The sequence below is a fragment of the Anomaloglossus baeobatrachus genome, chromosome 4, assembly GCF_048569485.1.
Source record: "Anomaloglossus baeobatrachus isolate aAnoBae1 chromosome 4, aAnoBae1.hap1, whole genome shotgun sequence".
NCBI classification, from domain to species: domain Eukaryota; kingdom Metazoa; phylum Chordata; class Amphibia; order Anura; family Aromobatidae; genus Anomaloglossus; species Anomaloglossus baeobatrachus.
In genome coordinates, this window is record NC_134356.1 from 177,872,319 (window position 1) to 177,889,821 (window position 17,503).

A 17,503-nucleotide genomic window follows, 5' to 3' on the forward strand; every position below is an offset into this window, starting at 1 on the left:
AGTGCAGTGCGATTGATTTTTTTTTTTTTTATTTTTTTTTTTTCCCTCCCCCATTCACTTGAATGGGTGCGAGAGAACCAAGACTCACATTACAATCGCGCAGCATGCTATGATTGTTTTCTCAGTCCGATTAGGGCTGAAAAAAGAATTGCTCATGTGCGCTGTCACACAGGCTAAGAGTGGAATGCAATTTTTTTTATTTTTATTTTTTTTTTTATATCGCACTCCACTCGCACCGTTTTTTCTTGCCGTGTCTTAGGCCTTACAAGCATATTAAAGTGGATTTTTGCATCGAATATTACCTACAGCATCTGAAACTGTTCACCTTGAATGTGATTGTAGCCTCGCCTGACAAAACCCTTTATGGTAGGTTGTGTATCCTTTTCTGTAGGAATATAAGTTTGCAAAAGAAAACCAAATCTCTGCCCCTCATAATCTGACATTTTATTGACACATTGAACAACCCAACGTGCAATTTTTAGGAAATGAACGATGTGTATGCGATGAACGGTTTCATGTTCAATCGCAGTCGCACATAGCTGTCACACGCTACAACAAAACTAACTATGCCGGATGTGCGTCACTTACGATGTGACCCCGCCGACACATCGTTAGATATGTGGTAGCGTGTAAAGCGGGCTTAAGACTAATGTATCCTGTTACTACTTTGATACACTGGAGATCTGAGGGGCAGGTGGCTATGTGGTTGGCACTAGCCTTCCAGCAAATCTCACAAAGGAAAATATGTGCAAGGAGGCTGTCCTCCATGACTGGAGTGTGGGAGGAAACCTACTCAGACCTTCTGAACATGAATTTAGATTGATCCCCAATGGGGACAGTGATGTCTGTAAAATGATGTGGAAATTGACTCCATATAAGCGAGTAAGACAACAATAATGTTCAAAAACATGTTTTCCAGTATTCTAAAACGTAGACCTTAATGTTTCCCAGTGTGTTTGGCCACCACTAAAATGGTAGTGGACTGCGTTTTCCATTGCTACGTTACAGAAAAGGAATTGTCAGAAGGGCTTCGGATTTCCCTGTCGTTGTGCCACAATAATGGCCCCAGCATATTTGTTCACAGATCTCAATTTCTCATTAAATCAGTCTTATCGCAGCCACGTGTACCCAATGCATGCCTAGCTGTAAATCACTGCACTGTAAAAAGGAGCACTAATTTGGTATGACATGTGGATATTCTATATAGCTATAATATTGGAAGATTAAACCTTTGACTTTTCTCCCACTATCCCATACACACCTCGTGCTGAATTTGATGTCCCCGTAAGCAGAGGATATCCCATTCTTGTTTCTATAAATACATCACTCCGTAGAGAGCTGTGCAGCCCTGATCACAGGGAACGGGACTCCTGGCCACTTCTACCCCTGGTGTCCGTAATCGGCGGAGGTTTCCGCACCCATGCATTGTTCCCTGAATAAAGCTTCTGATGGGTCACTATTGTCTCGCACCCATGCATTGTTCCCTGCATAAAGCTTCTGATGTCCCGCACCCATGCATTGTTCCCTGAATAAAGCTGCTGATGAGTCACTATTGTCCTGCACCCATGCATTGTTCCCTGAATAAAGCTGCTGATGGGTCACTATTGTCCTGCACCCATGCATTGTTCCCTGAATAAAGCTGCTGATGAGTCACTATTGTCCTGCACCCATGCATTGTTCCCTGAATAAAGCTGCTGATGGGTCACTATTGTCCTGCACCCATGCATTGTTCCCTGAATAAAGCTGCTGATGAGTCACTATTGTCCCGCACCCATGCATTGTTCCCTGAATAAAGCTGCTGATGGGTCACTATTGTCCCGCACCCATACATTGTTCCCTGAATAAAGCTGCTGATGGGTCACTATTGTCCCGCACCCATGCATTGTTCCCTGAATAAAACTGCTGATGGGTCACTATTGTCCCGCACCCATGCATTGTTCCCTGAATAAAGCTGCTGATGGGTCACTATTGTCCCGCACCCATGCATTGTTCCCTGAATAAAACTGCTGATGGGTCACTATTGTCCCGCACCCATGCATTGTTCCCTGAATAAAGCTGCTGATGGGTCACTATTGTCCTGCACCCATGCATTGTTCCCTGAATAAAGCTGCTGATGGGTCACAATTGTCCTGCACCCATACATTGTTCCCTGAATAAAGCTGCTGATGGGTCACTATTGTCCCGCACCCATGCATTGTTCCCTGAATAAAGCTGCTGATGGGTCACTATTGTCCTGCACCCATGCATTGTTCCCTGAATAAAGCTGCTGATGGGTCACAATTGTCCCGCACCCATGCATTGTTCCCTGAATAAAGCTGCTGATGGGTCACTATTGTCCTGCACCCATGCATTGTTCCCTGAATAAAGCTGCTGATGGGTCACTATTGTCCCCCACCCATGCATTGTTCCCTGAATAAAGCTGCTGATGGGTCACTATTGTCCTGCACCCATACATTGTTCCCTGAATAAAACTGCTGATGGGTCACTATTGTCCCGCACCCATGCATTGTTCCCTGAATAAAGCTGCTGATGGGTCACTATTGTCCCGCACCCATACATTGTTCCCTGAATAAAGCTGCTGATGGGTCACTATTGTCCCGCACCCATGCATTGTTCCCTGAATAAAAGCTGCTGATGGGTCACTATTGTCCTGCACCCATACATTGTTCCCTGAATAAAACTGCTGATGGGTCACTATTGTCCCGCACCCATGCATTGTTCCCTGAATAAAGCTGCTGATGGGTCACTATTGTCCTGCACCCATACATTGTTCCCTGAATAAAGCTGCTGATGGGTCACTATTGTCCCGCACCCATGCATTGTTCCCTGAATAAAGCTGCTGATGGGTCACTATTGTCCTGCACCCATGCATTGTTCCCTGAATAAAGCTGCTGATGGGTCACAATTGTCCTGCACCCATACATTGTTCCCTGAATAAAGCTGCTGATGGGTCACTATTGTCCTGCAACCATACATTGTTCCCTGAATAAAGCTGCTGATGGGTCACAATTGTCCCGCACCCATGCATTGTTCCCTGAATAAAACTGCTGATGAGTCACTATTGTCCTGCACCCATACATTGTTCCCTGAATAAAGCTGCTGATGAGTCACTATTGTCCTGCACCCATACATTGTTCCCTGAATAAAGCTGCTGATGGGTCAATATTGTCCTGCACCCATACATTGTTCCCTGAATAAAGCTGCTGATGGGTCACTATTGTCCTGCACCCATACATTGTTCCCTGAATAAAGCTGCTGATGAGTCACTATTGTCCTGCACCCATACATTGTTCCCTGAATAAAGCTGCTGATGGGTCACTATTGTCCTGCACCCATACATTGTTCCCTGAATAAAGCTGCTGATGGGTCACTATTTTCCTGCACCCATACATTGTTCCCTGAATAAAGCTGCTGATGGGTCACTATTGTCCCGCACCCATGCATTGTTCCCTGAATAAAGCTGCTGATGGGTCACTATTGTCCTGCACCCATGCATTGTTCCCTGAATAAAGCTGCTGATGGGTCACAATTGTCCCGCACCCATGCATTGTTCCCTGAATAAAGCTGCTGATGGGTCACTATTGTCCTGCACCCATGCATTGTTCCCTGAATAAAGCTGCTGATGGGTCACTATTGTCCCCCACCCATGCATTGTTCCCTGAATAAAGCTGCTGATGGGTCACTATTGTCCTGCACCCATACATTGTTCCCTGAATAAAACTGCTGATGGGTCACTATTGTCCCGCACCCATGCATTGTTCCCTGAATAAAGCTGCTGATGGGTCACTATTGTCCCGCACCCATACATTGTTCCCTGAATAAAGCTGCTGATGGGTCACTATTGTCCCGCACCCATGCATTGTTCCCTGAATAAAAGCTGCTGATGGGTCACTATTGTCCTGCACCCATACATTGTTCCCTGAATAAAACTGCTGATGGGTCACTATTGTCCCGCACCCATGCATTGTTCCCTGAATAAAGCTGCTGATGGGTCACTATTGTCCTGCACCCATACATTGTTCCCTGAATAAAGCTGCTGATGGGTCACTATTGTCCCGCACCCATGCATTGTTCCCTGAATAAAGCTGCTGATGGGTCACTATTGTCCTGCACCCATGCATTGTTCCCTGAATAAAGCTGCTGATGGGTCACAATTGTCCTGCACCCATACATTGTTCCCTGAATAAAGCTGCTGATGGGTCACTATTGTCCTGCAACCATACATTGTTCCCTGAATAAAGCTGCTGATGGGTCACAATTGTCCCGCACCCATGCATTGTTCCCTGAATAAAACTGCTGATGAGTCACTATTGTCCTGCACCCATACATTGTTCCCTGAATAAAGCTGCTGATGAGTCACTATTGTCCTGCACCCATACATTGTTCCCTGAATAAAGCTGCTGATGGGTCAATATTGTCCTGCACCCATACATTGTTCCCTGAATAAAGCTGCTGATGGGTCACTATTGTCCTGCACCCATACATTGTTCCCTGAATAAAGCTGCTGATGAGTCACTATTGTCCTGCACCCATACATTGTTCCCTGAATAAAGCTGCTGATGGGTCACTATTGTCCTGCACCCATACATTGTTCCCTGAATAAAGCTGCTGATGGGTCACTATTTTCCTGCACCCATACATTGTTCCCTGAATAAAGCTGCTGATGGGTCACTATTGTCCCGCACCCATGCATTGTTCCCTGAATAAAGCTGCTGATGGGTCACTATTTTCCTGCACCCATACATTGTTCCCTGAATAAAGCTGCTGATGGGTCACTATTGTCATATTTTCCATAATGGAAAGAACTATTTAAATTACTAGTGTTTGCTACTGTGTAAACTGGACAAGTGTGACCTACTGTTCCTGTGGCATTTATTTCTCCAGTCTGGGAAAAAAATCTGCCACAAAATGACAATAGGCTGCTTTGGCCACAAATTCAGCAGGAAAATTCATAGATTAACTCCATTGACTATCAATGAGGTGAACGCTTGTTTAGAACTGCAGCTCATTGGATTTCATGCTGCAGAAAATGAACATGATGGACCTTTATTCCAACCTATGAACACACCCAAACTGGCAATATCTCTTTATGAGCAGAAACTGAGAGGAAACTCTGAATACTCTGTGCTCCAGAAACTGTGCCCATAGCTGGTGTTTGGCCTCATGTGCGCACCAAACGTTCCAGTATAGGGCCCTTCACTCATGGGTCACGCCAAGTGAGATGCCTACTTCTGACTTGTTTGGCAGCATACTTTACCTCCCCGTAGGTAATCTGCACACATTGCGTATTGACCGTAGCAATTTCTGCACCAAAAATGTCTTTGTAGCAAAAATGCTGCTGAACATATTTGTGCCTTTGTCGCATGTATCAAATGCATGTTTGCACCATTTTTCAACCAAGTGGGGAAGGCGCATAAGACAAACCACTGGAACTGCTCCGAATCTGCAAGGAAAAATAAGCCGCGTGCAAGATTCAGTATCGGTAGTGACATTTTTGTAATCCCTGCCTCTTTGGTGCACATACACTTGGTGAAACATTGGTAGGACCACGTTTATTTTCTTGGGAAAGATTCTATATAACATTTTTGAGCAAAATAAATGAAGTATTGATTGCTTGTAATTTTAGAAGTAATGATCTACAGCATGCCGCTCAGGATTGCTGACCCTCTCAGAATTTGATTTAAGCTTGCTAGCCTCAGGCAGTAAAATGTTCCCTGACATGCCATGACTTTCAGAACTGGCAGCAGATTACAGGGAAGCTCGTGTGTGTGCCGCCGCGTCTAGAAGTGCGGAGAAGGATTGGAAGCCGAATCCTTATCTTAAAGGGAGCCTGGCACTTGATTCATGTGGCATGAGTGCAGTGGGGTATATTTTCTCAAACTCTCAATTTCTGAGACTCTAGTTTGAAAAGTTAATGGCCTATCCTACTTCATATGTACTGTACATAAGGAGAGATCTGTAAACCGTGGCGTGGTGTTGGGACCCCGGATATGTTCTCTGAATGCTGGAGGGTGTGAGGCCAGCAAGTCGTGCTGCGAGTTTCTAATTCATGCTGCCCAGAGTTTACCCCACTCACCTCAAATGGCAAGTTCCCTATTAATTCTGTAGTCAAAATGTCTTCACAATGATCCTGTGTATGAAAAATATGTACTAGTCTTCCTGCGGATGATTATTTGTACTTATGCATGTTATACAGCGACTTGGTGTGATCATGGTCAGTGGCCTACCATGAATAGCGTTCCAATAAGACTATGGTGCAATGTGATTTCTATGTATGTGCCATGACACATATTTAAGGACACATTCGGTTATTTGGAGAGTTTGGGGTTTTTGTTTTTGTTTTGGTTTTTTTATCTCCGTATTTGTAGCCAAACCCAGGAGTGGAGCAATCAGGTGAAAAGTATAATTGAAATACGGCACCACTTCTTCTGTATTTATCACCCACTCCTGCTTTTGGCTACAAATACGGAGGTAAAAAGCTCACCATATACTCAGTGTGTGCACATGGCCCAAGACCAATGTTGAGCAGGTGACATGTACCACAAATGTGAATATGTAAACTCTCAAACAACTTGTGGATTGCCTTACTACATACAGTATATATAGTTGGTAAGTTGTATACAGGCCCTAACTTATAAAGTAGTTTTGGCATCTTTAAATCTAGACTGGGCTACTAGGACTCCTTTTTTGATATTTTGGGAAGGTGATGGAAAGGGGGTAACAGTGCACCTGAAAAATATATCATAACCTGGGCCGCAAATAAGATAAATCTTAATGATTATGTATTCTTGTCTCTGTATTCACTCATTCACTTCTCTTAAAGGGCTTCTTCACCCAGTGTATAAATATAGCAGCCATCCTCGCCACCAGTGCCGTTCCGATGACTGCGCTGGGACTCAACTGACGTTATGCCACGTGAGCCCTGCAACCAGACGTTATGCCACGTGAGCCCTGCAACCAATCGGGCCATTCTCCATTTCCTTCAAAGGAAACTGACGGAGGAAGGTAAAGGTCCGGCTATGGCTTCCTCATTGTCAGTTGTGTCAAAAAAAGTGAGTGAAGCAACCACTGGTTACAGGACTCTCATGGCATGATGTCAGATGAGCCCCAGTGAAGTCATGGCTGGAATGGTGGTGATTTTATAAAGCTGAATAAAGCAACCAGAAGTGGTGGTCTGAGTCGTGGACAACCCCTTTTAAGCATGACGTCAACATCACTAACAATATCCAAAAGTCAAATTGGCTCATAAATGGTTCTGTTAGACCTTGTGACCTCATGGATTTTATTTATTGACTCTGAAATGTGAAACATTGAATTTTGGCCAAAATAAATGAGGTTGGCACTTTAAGGGGCTGGAAACCATTGTTTTCTGATCTTAGAAATCCTTATGTTAATGCTTCTGTTAAGTATTGTATACATTTTTTTGGTATGGTCATGGGGACCTTTTTATAGGTTACAGTAAACCAATGTCTACCACTATTTGGCAATACTAATCTCATGGTCTCCATTGTGGCTGCATTTGGCTATGGTAATGTGGTAGAGATCTATGTAAACTGCTCTGTGTAATAAAATGTTCTGAAAATAGGAGGTAAAATGTTTTGTGTATAATATTTTCTAGCACGTAAAACGAAGAAGAAGATTAAAGGAATTCAGCAGTCGAATGTACCAGCCGTGCGTGAACTTCCTGAAAGTTCCATGAGCAAGACCATCGTTCCCGCTTCTGTGGCCCAGCTCACCCCCACCCTCATCTCCTTATTGGAGGCTATAGAGCCGGAAGTCTTGTATGCAGGATATGACAGCACCTTGCCTGAAACCGCATGGAGACTAATGTCGTCAATGAATATGCTAGGTGGGCGCCAAGTGGTATCTGCTGTGAAATGGGCAAAGGCCATACCAGGTAATGTGGAGTCTGCAGAACTTGTCTTGCCATTCTACATGATCTGTGTAGCATTACAGCAGATGCGGTACTCAATGGTCAGTTCAGTACACTGCAAATGCTGCTTTACCCCAAATGCATCGGCATAATCTATGGCATTATTGGCTATTCAAACACCAAAGTTTGGTGGTAGTCCCGTATTATAGCGGGAGCATTCGCTGAAGGGCCAAATGGACCCTACTAGAATGCATATAGATTTCATATGCCATAGGAAAGAACACCAGCACCGCTGTAATGTGCTTGTCTAATTTCTGTGGAATTTAGTTGATTGCTGGATTTTATTGTAGGAGTCTGGTATCAGAGTTCACTCAGTTATTCCTTTTGTTCTCAGGTTTCAGAAATCTGCACTTGGATGACCAAATGACCCTTCTTCAGTACTCCTGGATGTTTCTTATGGTCTTCGCCCTCGGATGGAGATCGTACAAACAAGCCAATGGAACTGTGCTGTTTTTTGCACCTGATTTGATCATCGATGAGTAAGTTTGGGTTTATGTTCTGTGAAATTCTGATTTATTTGAAAGAAGCAGATTATAACTAAAATAGAATTAAAGCAGACTATTCTGAAGCCATGAAATGGGATTTGTTTTTTTTTTTATTTGGTATTGACTCTGGAATCGTAACATTGTATGTTATACAAATAGGAAATTTTGTGATTAAAATCATCTGAAAGATATACTTACATGTTCAGGGGGTTAGATGTAATATCTACATGCATAATGCTTTAGCTTATGGTGATTGTTTTTCATTAAGCCCTTGTATTGTCTCTAAAGCAGCAATCCCCCTTTACTATGCTTTTCTAAATACTACTTTAGGCTCATTAATATATTATAAAATATCTATAAAAATGAATTTTCTTAACTACTTCTTGCAAATAAAACAAACAGAATAAAAAAAAATAGTGAAATGCATGGTTGGCCTGTAAAGCCACATTTGCATGGTATCTTCTTGTAGGTCTGTCGGTTAATCACCATATAGATATCTTTTCAAGAGGTTTGGCCTTGACTTATTTCCTGTTGAAGAGTCTACAGATAGTGACTTGTTGAAGTTTTCTAGACCTTATATTTTAGATTTTGAGCTAAAAACTATATTAAAGGCTGTTTCACAATACTACTTTTAAAGGGAATCTGTGTTGCAACAACCTGGTGACAATCTTGAGAACTGTATGATGTAGGGACACAGACCCTGATTCCAGCAGTGCATCACTTACTGGGCTACTTCCTGCAGTCTCTCCAGTCCTATGAATGCTGGGCTCTGCATAGCCCAGGCCACACCATTGAACACTGTGTACACAGTGCTTAGGCAGAAAGCTGCCAATCATTCATGGTTCTGGGGTTAAACACCACGTATGAATATGAAGGCCGCTGGTTGACTAGTCTTCCAGTGATAATCTTGCACTGACCAATCAAAACTACTGAAGTAGCCCAGTAACTAATGTCACTGGAATTGAGGTTTCTGTCTACAATAAATCTGGTCCGATTCCCTTCTGAAGCATTAAACTGCAATATTGATGGCAAGAATAGTGCAACTTTCAGCATTGGTCTTGTCCTGTTTCAAGACTTTAAGGTTGATGGCATTTTATGTGGTATGTATATGTTGCATGTTGGGTCATGCGATCGTATGGGTATGGTCTGCTCTGTCAGCACTTTGGTTGCAGCTTTTAATAGAAGCTATGATGTATGCCTATACACATGGCACATGGTGGACCCCCACCTACTGATTAGTGGAGTCAGGCAGCTTCTGCCAAAGTATTTCCTCTGGGGGGGGGAGTATGCATAAATAATTTATGCATGAATCTGCTAGTTGATGTTGGTATGTAGCTAATATTCACATCCATGAAGGTTTGACAATGTTCTGATGGCAATACCTGTCCTAACTGTAAGGTCTCTGCCTGAGCTAACTGGAGACCTGCCGGTTGGGACAAGTATTGTGAGCCGAGCACAATCTGTTTCCTGGATATAGCAATTCAACCTAATGGTCACAAAAAAAGTGAAAAGACTGGGTCCTTGTATGGTATATAGCTTGTCCCTGCACTCATGTGTAAACAACCCCCTTGAAAATAACATATTGGCCACTAAACCTTCACTATCAGCTTATAGTAATGAAACAATGTAACAGACCTTTGCAGAACATAACGTGTATGTGGGTAAAAGGTTTGGGCCCCTGAATCGTATCCAATAGGGGATTACAAATGAGTGATTCGGACTTGGAGATGACATTACTCGTCTTATTAATGGTGTGGACATTGGAGGGGAGTGCACATTGGTGTGAAAGTGTCTCCGATACCTGGGAACAGACGGAGATAATGAGTGTCTGGCACTTGGCCCACCTGTACATGGTATAATGGAGAAGCTGGTCTGTAGTCACTGCGCGCCAAATCCCTGTACAGTAACAAGAATCTGATACTCCTCTGTAAGGTCAGTGTCTCAAGGGCAAGGCAGGGATTGTTTTTGGCACCAGTTCAGCCTGACCTAGTAAACATTATTCTTTTTTTCTGATAGCATGCGTATCACACGAGATTCATGACACTGCAAGAACAGCTTTTATACCCATGGCACTGCTAACTTTGTAAAAAGTGTACCTCTCCAGACTGAGCAGTAATCTAAGAAGATGACATTAAAATAGCCATACAGATTAGATGGTGGTGGCCTTCTATCTAGCTTGTACCCCTCCCCCACAATCCTTTTCCCCACATATCCCAAAAGGTGATGGGAGAAAATAAAGATTTAATGTCATGATTACCCTGATCTCACCTTAAATACACAAACATGAAAGCAATGGTACTGAGGGATCGATCACTAAACTGTTGTAAAAATGCAAAGTTTATAAAGAAAAGAAAATCTGAGCACTCTTATATCCAGCAGCCCAACCATCTCTCCACAGGGAGGGAAGAATAGCGGTGAAAACACCGCATCCTTTGCATAAGTTTTTTTTTTTTTTTTTTTTACATGCGGCCTGTCCAGTTTTTGCCACTTGCGGCATGCTACTGAGCATGCGCAGTGGTAAAAACCGCATGCGGCGGCCGGATGCGGTTTTTGCCGCATCGCACCGCATTCGGCATCCATAGGGATGCATTGGGAAAAGCGCCGCGACGGCAGGATGCATTTTTTTTTTTTTTTGCCGCACAAAAAACGTGCTAGGCAACGCTCCATCCGGCCGCCGCATCGGCTAAATCTGCCGCATGCGGCAAAATACGGACGGAACGCAAGGCCATGTGGCACAATGCGGCACTAATTAAAGTCTATGCAGGAAAAACGCAACCGGCAGCAAAAAAAAAACTGTTGCGTTTTTCCTGCAAAGTGCCGGATTGTGCCGCATTGCTGAAACCGGAGGTGTGAAAGCAGCCTACTCTGGTAACATTTCATGCAGAATAAGTGATCTGTAGAAAGGCTTCACACGGATGCACAGACTGGCCAATGTTTGTCATTGGTAAAGCTACACCGTGCGGTGGGTCCTAAAGGTCGTCACATTGGGTACAGAATGGGGTCGAGATTGCATTCTGATTTACTATTTATCACATCACGGCATCTAGTCCACATTTCTCTAGTTTCCCATAAAGTTCATTATGAGCAGTTCAAGGAAAAGCAAAAAGATGTGTTTTTACATTAGCATTCAGATCTATTATACTTCTTATGACCTAGGCCCTGTTAATATTGGTAAACCTCTGCATTGGGCTCCATTAAGCAGGCTAAGGCTGCTTTCACACATCAGTTTTTTGCCATCAGGCACAATCTGGCCAAATCATGAAAAAACGGATCCGGCGTCTGTTGACGCCATAGCAGTTTTTCCCCCATAGACTTTCATTAGTGCTGGATTGTGCCAGATGGCCTTCCGTTTCATACGTTGTTTTTTTTTTTTTTGTTGGTTTTGCCCAAAATTTACTTGTCCGGCGGCCGGAGGAAACATTGAAGTGAACGTTTTGTGTATGGCAAAAAAAAATGGATCGCATCGGATCCGGTGCAGTACGGCGTGTTTTATAATGGAAGCCTATGGATGCCGGATTCGTTTTTTTGAACGGAGCATGCTCCGTATCACACCGGATCTGTCAAACTGAAGGAACTGATGGTTAAAACTGATGCAATTGATTCGTTTTTTCGCCTGATCCGTCGCATCAGTTTTCTCCGGATTGTGCGCCTGATGTCAAAAAACTGATGTGTGAAAGCAGCCTAAAGCTACTTTCACACATCAGTTTTTTCCAATCAGGCACAATCCGGTTTGTGCCTGGTGCAACAGATCCGTCTGCTATTGTGTAAAAACTGATGCAACGGATCCGGCAAAACGGATTTGTTTTTTGTTTTTTTGTTTTTTTTTTTTAAATGCTGGGAGAGACCCCATCATCACCGCACAAACACCGCCACTATCTCAGTGACTTCCCCGCTGACAGCGCGATTCACTTCAGTTGCTGTGTGGATCTGACACGGAGCACTCGTGTTTTACGGCGCTCCTGTCAGCTTCATGTAGCAGAGCTGAAAGCGTCGCGGGACCTCTGGATTACGTCGGACCTGGAGGGGTATTTGGGGATTTTAATAAAATGGTGAAAGAGGGTGGTTTTTTTTTTTTTTGTCTTTTATTCCAAATAAAGGTTTTTCTGTGTGTATGTGTTTACTTTCACTTACAGGTTAATCATGGAATGTATCTCGGGGAGACCCCTTATTACCCAGATTGCGACCACACCAGGGCCATTCGGGATGAGCCGGGTAGAGTTCTGGGTCTGTCGCATCTAATGGATGCGGCAATTCCGGGCGGCTGCTGCTGGCTGATATTTTAGGCTGGGGGGCTCCCCATAACGTGGAGCTCCCCATCCTGAGAATACCAGCCTTCAGCCATGTGACTTTATCTTGGCTGGTATCAAAATTGGGGGGGACCGCACGCCGTTTTTGTTTTTTTGTTTTTTTTTTTTTTTTTTTGTTCTTTTACTGCAAGAAACCGCACCCATGATTGGTGAGTCAGTGAGTGAGTGATTTTCTGACAAGCAATGAATTTATATCACTTCTGGGCATGCTCAGAAGTTAAAACCGAATCCAGTACATGCTTCCGGCGTTTGATGCATGTCACTGGATTCGGCATGCGTAGACTTTCATTATGTACCATGCCGCACAGCGCCGCATGCAGCACTATGCAGTTTTTTGCCGGTGTCAAAAAACGTTCCTCTCTGCATCCTGTGCGGCTGCCGGAGTGACTATTTTTACCACAACCGGCAAAAAAAAACTGATCAAACGCGAGTACATGTGGCACAATCCGGCACTAATAAAAGTCTATAAGGAAAAAACGCACCCGGCAGCAAAGAAAAAATGCGTTTTTTCTGCAATGCGCCGGATTGTGCCGCACAGCAAAAACCTGATGTGTGAAAGCAGCCTAAGGCCAAACAAGTAACCAGTATTTGTCTAATCACAGTATTCCATCCAGCAGAATCCAGAAAAGTGACCTGCTCAGTCGTTATACCTTGGAGGGACTGTATAAGGGGAATGGACTCAAATTCGTAGGAGGGTTTTTGTTTTGTAACATATTTTCAATGACTTTCTCATATAATTAATGTTAATTACAGAGAATGTGTTTTTGTTTGGTTTTAATGGTCTCTTGCCGACAACCGATTTTTATTTTGTTTACTTGTGCAAACAAATACTAACACATGCATGGAAAATAACCTGTGCCATAAAAATCCTGGTGGTGAAAGCGGAGTCACGTGTCCCCTCCAGAGCGCACATTCCTGCAGACTTGCTGGATAAGGTTGTGCATCTGAGAGTGTTTGTGTCAGTAGAAAATATTGGAGGCTTGTGATGTAAATCTCCGCGAGCCTCGGGCTGCAGAGCGGAGCACCGAGCCCGTGCCCTGGAATACATTCCTTCCAACTGTAGCCCTTTTATGGCAGCTTTTGCTCCATGTTGCATAACACTGGCTCATTGCTGTAAACTACAAATGTATACATTTCATACATGCAACAAACTTATTGTACTAGTGATGCTTCATTTAAAGGGGTCATACACAGTATATATATCTCCTGTCTAGAAGATTGGAAATTGATCACTACAGGTGAGCACTGATGCAGAGATGGAGCAAAGTTCAGTCCTGTCTCTCGTCCCCATTTATTCTCAGACCGGCAGGGGTACCAAGCCTCGCTCACAGCAATCTCCGGCAGTCTTATGAATGAGTGCTTCACTGCTACATTCAGATGAGACCCTTTCTCTCAGTTAGGGGTACTTTGCACGCTGCGACATCGCTAGCCAATGCTAGTGATGCTGAGCGCAATAGTACCCGCCCCGTCGCACATGCGATATCTTGTGATAGCTGCCGTAGCGAACATTATCGCTATGGCAGCTTCACACGCACTTACCTGCCCTGCGACGTCGCTCTGGCCGGCGACCCGCCTCCTTCCTAAGGGGGCGGTTCGTGCGACGTCACACAGCAGGCGGCCAATAGAAGCAGAGGGGCAGAGATGAGCGGGACGTAAACATCCCGCCCACCTCCTTCCTTCCTTCCGCATAGCCGGTGGAGGCAGGTAAGGAGAAGTTTCTCGCTCCTGCGGCTTCATACACAGCGATGTGTGCTGCCGCAGGAACGAGGAAGATCATTGGATCTCCTATTGGTGTGACATTATGAAAATGACTGACGCTACACAGATCACCGATTTACGACGCTTTTGCGATCGTTTATTGGTGCATCTAGGCTTTATACGTTGCGACGTCGTTACTGGTACTGGATGTGCGTCACTTTCGATTTGACCCCGACGACATCGCAGTAGCAATCTTGCAACTTGCAAAGTACCCCTTAGTCTTTCCGGTCAGACCCCCAGTGATCAATAAGTTATCCCCTATTGTCAATTTTTGCGATTTCCTAGCCAGCACTGCACATGCCATAATGTGTAAATATTTCCGACTGAGATGATCTAGATATAAAATCAGGAGACTTATTTTTAATTCTTTCATTCGTCTACTGACAAGACCTAAACCTAACGGTACATGGCTTAAAATCCTGATTGGGATGATGGCAATTTAGTGATTGTAAGTAATGTGCCACTTTCCTTTCTATATACAGAAAAATATACACGAATGGTGTTCTCTAAAAGTGGCTTTAGTCCAGTGTGCCGCTGTGCAGTCTTATTTCTGGGCTTTCAGAGCGACTCTATCGATGCGCAGTGAGTCACAGAAGTGACATTCACATCCAGACCCCTCTTCACCTCTCTCGGCCTACACAAGCTTGTCATTTGTGATTCCAACCACACAGTATTGCAGGTGTGACATTTCTATGGCCATACAAGTAAATAAAGGCTACATCGCAAATGACTTTATTTATGAGCTGGAAAAACAGATTTGGCTCTGTATAATAATGCTGACCTGGAAAAGTATTGTGAAGGCAATGATGTCAAACAGTGAATGGTGTAAAAGCGATGTCCGAATGGTTTGCTTTTTGTTTTTCTAAGGCAGCGCTCCCATCCGCTGCAAAACCGGATCCGTCACAAATGCGGTTCATTTCAATTAATTTCCAATGGGATCGCGGCAACATGCTGTCACATGCGGTTGTGTATGACGCACGCAACCGCATGACGCACTCAACCGCATCTTGCCGCGATCCCATTGGAAATGAATTTAAGTGAAACGCATTTGTGACGGATCCGGTTTTGCAGCAAAATACCGCTGATCCCAGTGCTAAAGTTTTTTTGTGTTTTTTTTTTTTTTTTTTCCCTCCTGTTTCTCAGTATGTTATATGGTAAAATTAATGTCAATCAAAACTGGTCCCATATAAAACGAAGCCCTTGTACTGCTGTCAGTAGAAAAAATGGTTTAACCCCTTGACTACTTATGACAAGTTATGTATGCCATAAGTCGTTTCCCTGCCTTTTGATATGGGCTTGCTCCCCGAACCTGCATCTTTCCCTGCACATGAAGGCTGAATTATTCAGCCTTCATCCTCTAATTGCTGCAAGTGGAACAGCTGTTTGCATTTGTTTAAACTGTTAAATGGCACTGTCAGATATTGAAACCATCATTTAACACATACTGGCAGGGGGTTGTGCTATTCTAACCTCTCATTAGCATGGTGGCTTGCCTTGAAAGGCAGGGGTCTGCTGATGACCCCCTGTTTGTCAGGACAGTACTACTGTGAAACCTAGCCTATATCTGGCGTTCATAGGAGACTGATTTCTCCTATATACAGTAAGGCCTAGGCCACACGGCGAGAAAATCAGTGCGATTTGGAGTGTGATAAAACATCGCATTCCACTCGGACCAATTCTAGCCTGTGTGTTAGCGCACATGAGCGATGAATTTCTCAGCCCTAATCGGACCGAGAAAACAATCACAGCATGCTGCGGGTGTAATGCGAGACTTTTCTCGCACCCATTTAAGTGTATGGGGCGAGAGAAAAATCACACTGCACTCACAGTACACTGGTGTACCGCAAGTGCAGTGCGTGAATCGCAATAGCCGGCTACGGAGGAGAGAGGGAGATAAATCGCTCGCACAGTCGGACCTCAGTCGCATGGCACTCTGCTCCTGTTGTGCTGCCAGCGCAAGCTGACTGTCAAGCGAGCATCGCACTAGTGCCCTGTGTGGCCCCACAGGGCACTAGTGCGATGCTCGCTTGACAGTGAATGCTGATGCACTGCAGTGTCACCTATCCCCCCCCATTATACACTAATGCTGTAAATTATATGGTATACTGAGAAAATGACTTAATGCAACTGCAACTTTTCTGCATGCTTGGCTACTGATCGCTTGTGCTGTTCTGTAAATCCTGATCGACGATCAACGCTGTCTCACAGCTGGCATTCGCAGGAAGATCGTAATGACACACTGTTCATCAGCTGGCCCATGGCTGTCATTACAACCCATCGGCGCCCCGTGGTCACATCATGGGTGCAGATAATGACTCCCTCCCTGCCATTGCATGTTGGATCCTGCTGTCAGATTGACAGAGGTATTTAACTGGTTAACAGCTTAAGAGCTTAATATGAATATTTCAGCATTAACTGGGTGACCAAAGAACCCTTGGGCACCACACATAGTGCATGACGTGTGTTGAAAATATGAGACACTGGACTAATGGTTATTCTTTGTTTTGGCGTTCCATTGGTGTGGCAAGAGCTTCAAAAATGTTGATGACTATTTCTATATGGTAAATATTACTGGCATGAACATAGACAAAATCTTCCATCCAGTACCTAAGTCAGATGGAATACAAACATGATGGCAGACCACTGATGGTATTCACAGCTTGATAACCCTGATAACTATTGCAGAGCATCCAGAAAGATTTTCTCCCTAACAATAATTAAAATTTATATAACTATAGCTTTCTTGGTTGGACCGTAGACTAATATTTTTTGTATGAAAGAAATATCATGTGCAATCTCTTCTTCAGAGTTTATTACTCCGGATATTCTACTGTAACCCCTTTTTAACCTAGGATGTACCTATACGTCAAAAAAGTGAGCCGGAGTATGAGATGGTGTACATGGAGTTTGTGAGCTCATGTTCACACTGGCCATAAGACAAAGAGAAACCAAGGGAAAAATTGTGAAAACATACCCTGCTGTAACTAAATAAAAGCATAGTGCATATAAACATAGGGTAC

General features: G+C 44.0%; 1 protein-coding gene across 1 annotated transcript in view; it reads left to right on the forward strand.

The window, feature by feature from the left end:
- The window catches only part of NR3C1 (nuclear receptor subfamily 3 group C member 1), a 135,590-nt gene that overhangs the window by 102,366 nt on the left and 15,721 nt on the right, over positions 1-17,503 (forward strand). Inside the window, exons 5-6 of the mRNA XM_075344592.1 lie at positions 7,619-7,897; positions 8,268-8,412. Coding sequence (XP_075200707.1) covers positions 7,619-7,897; positions 8,268-8,412 — 424 coding nt within the window. The remainder of the gene's footprint in view (positions 1-7,618; positions 7,898-8,267; positions 8,413-17,503) is intronic.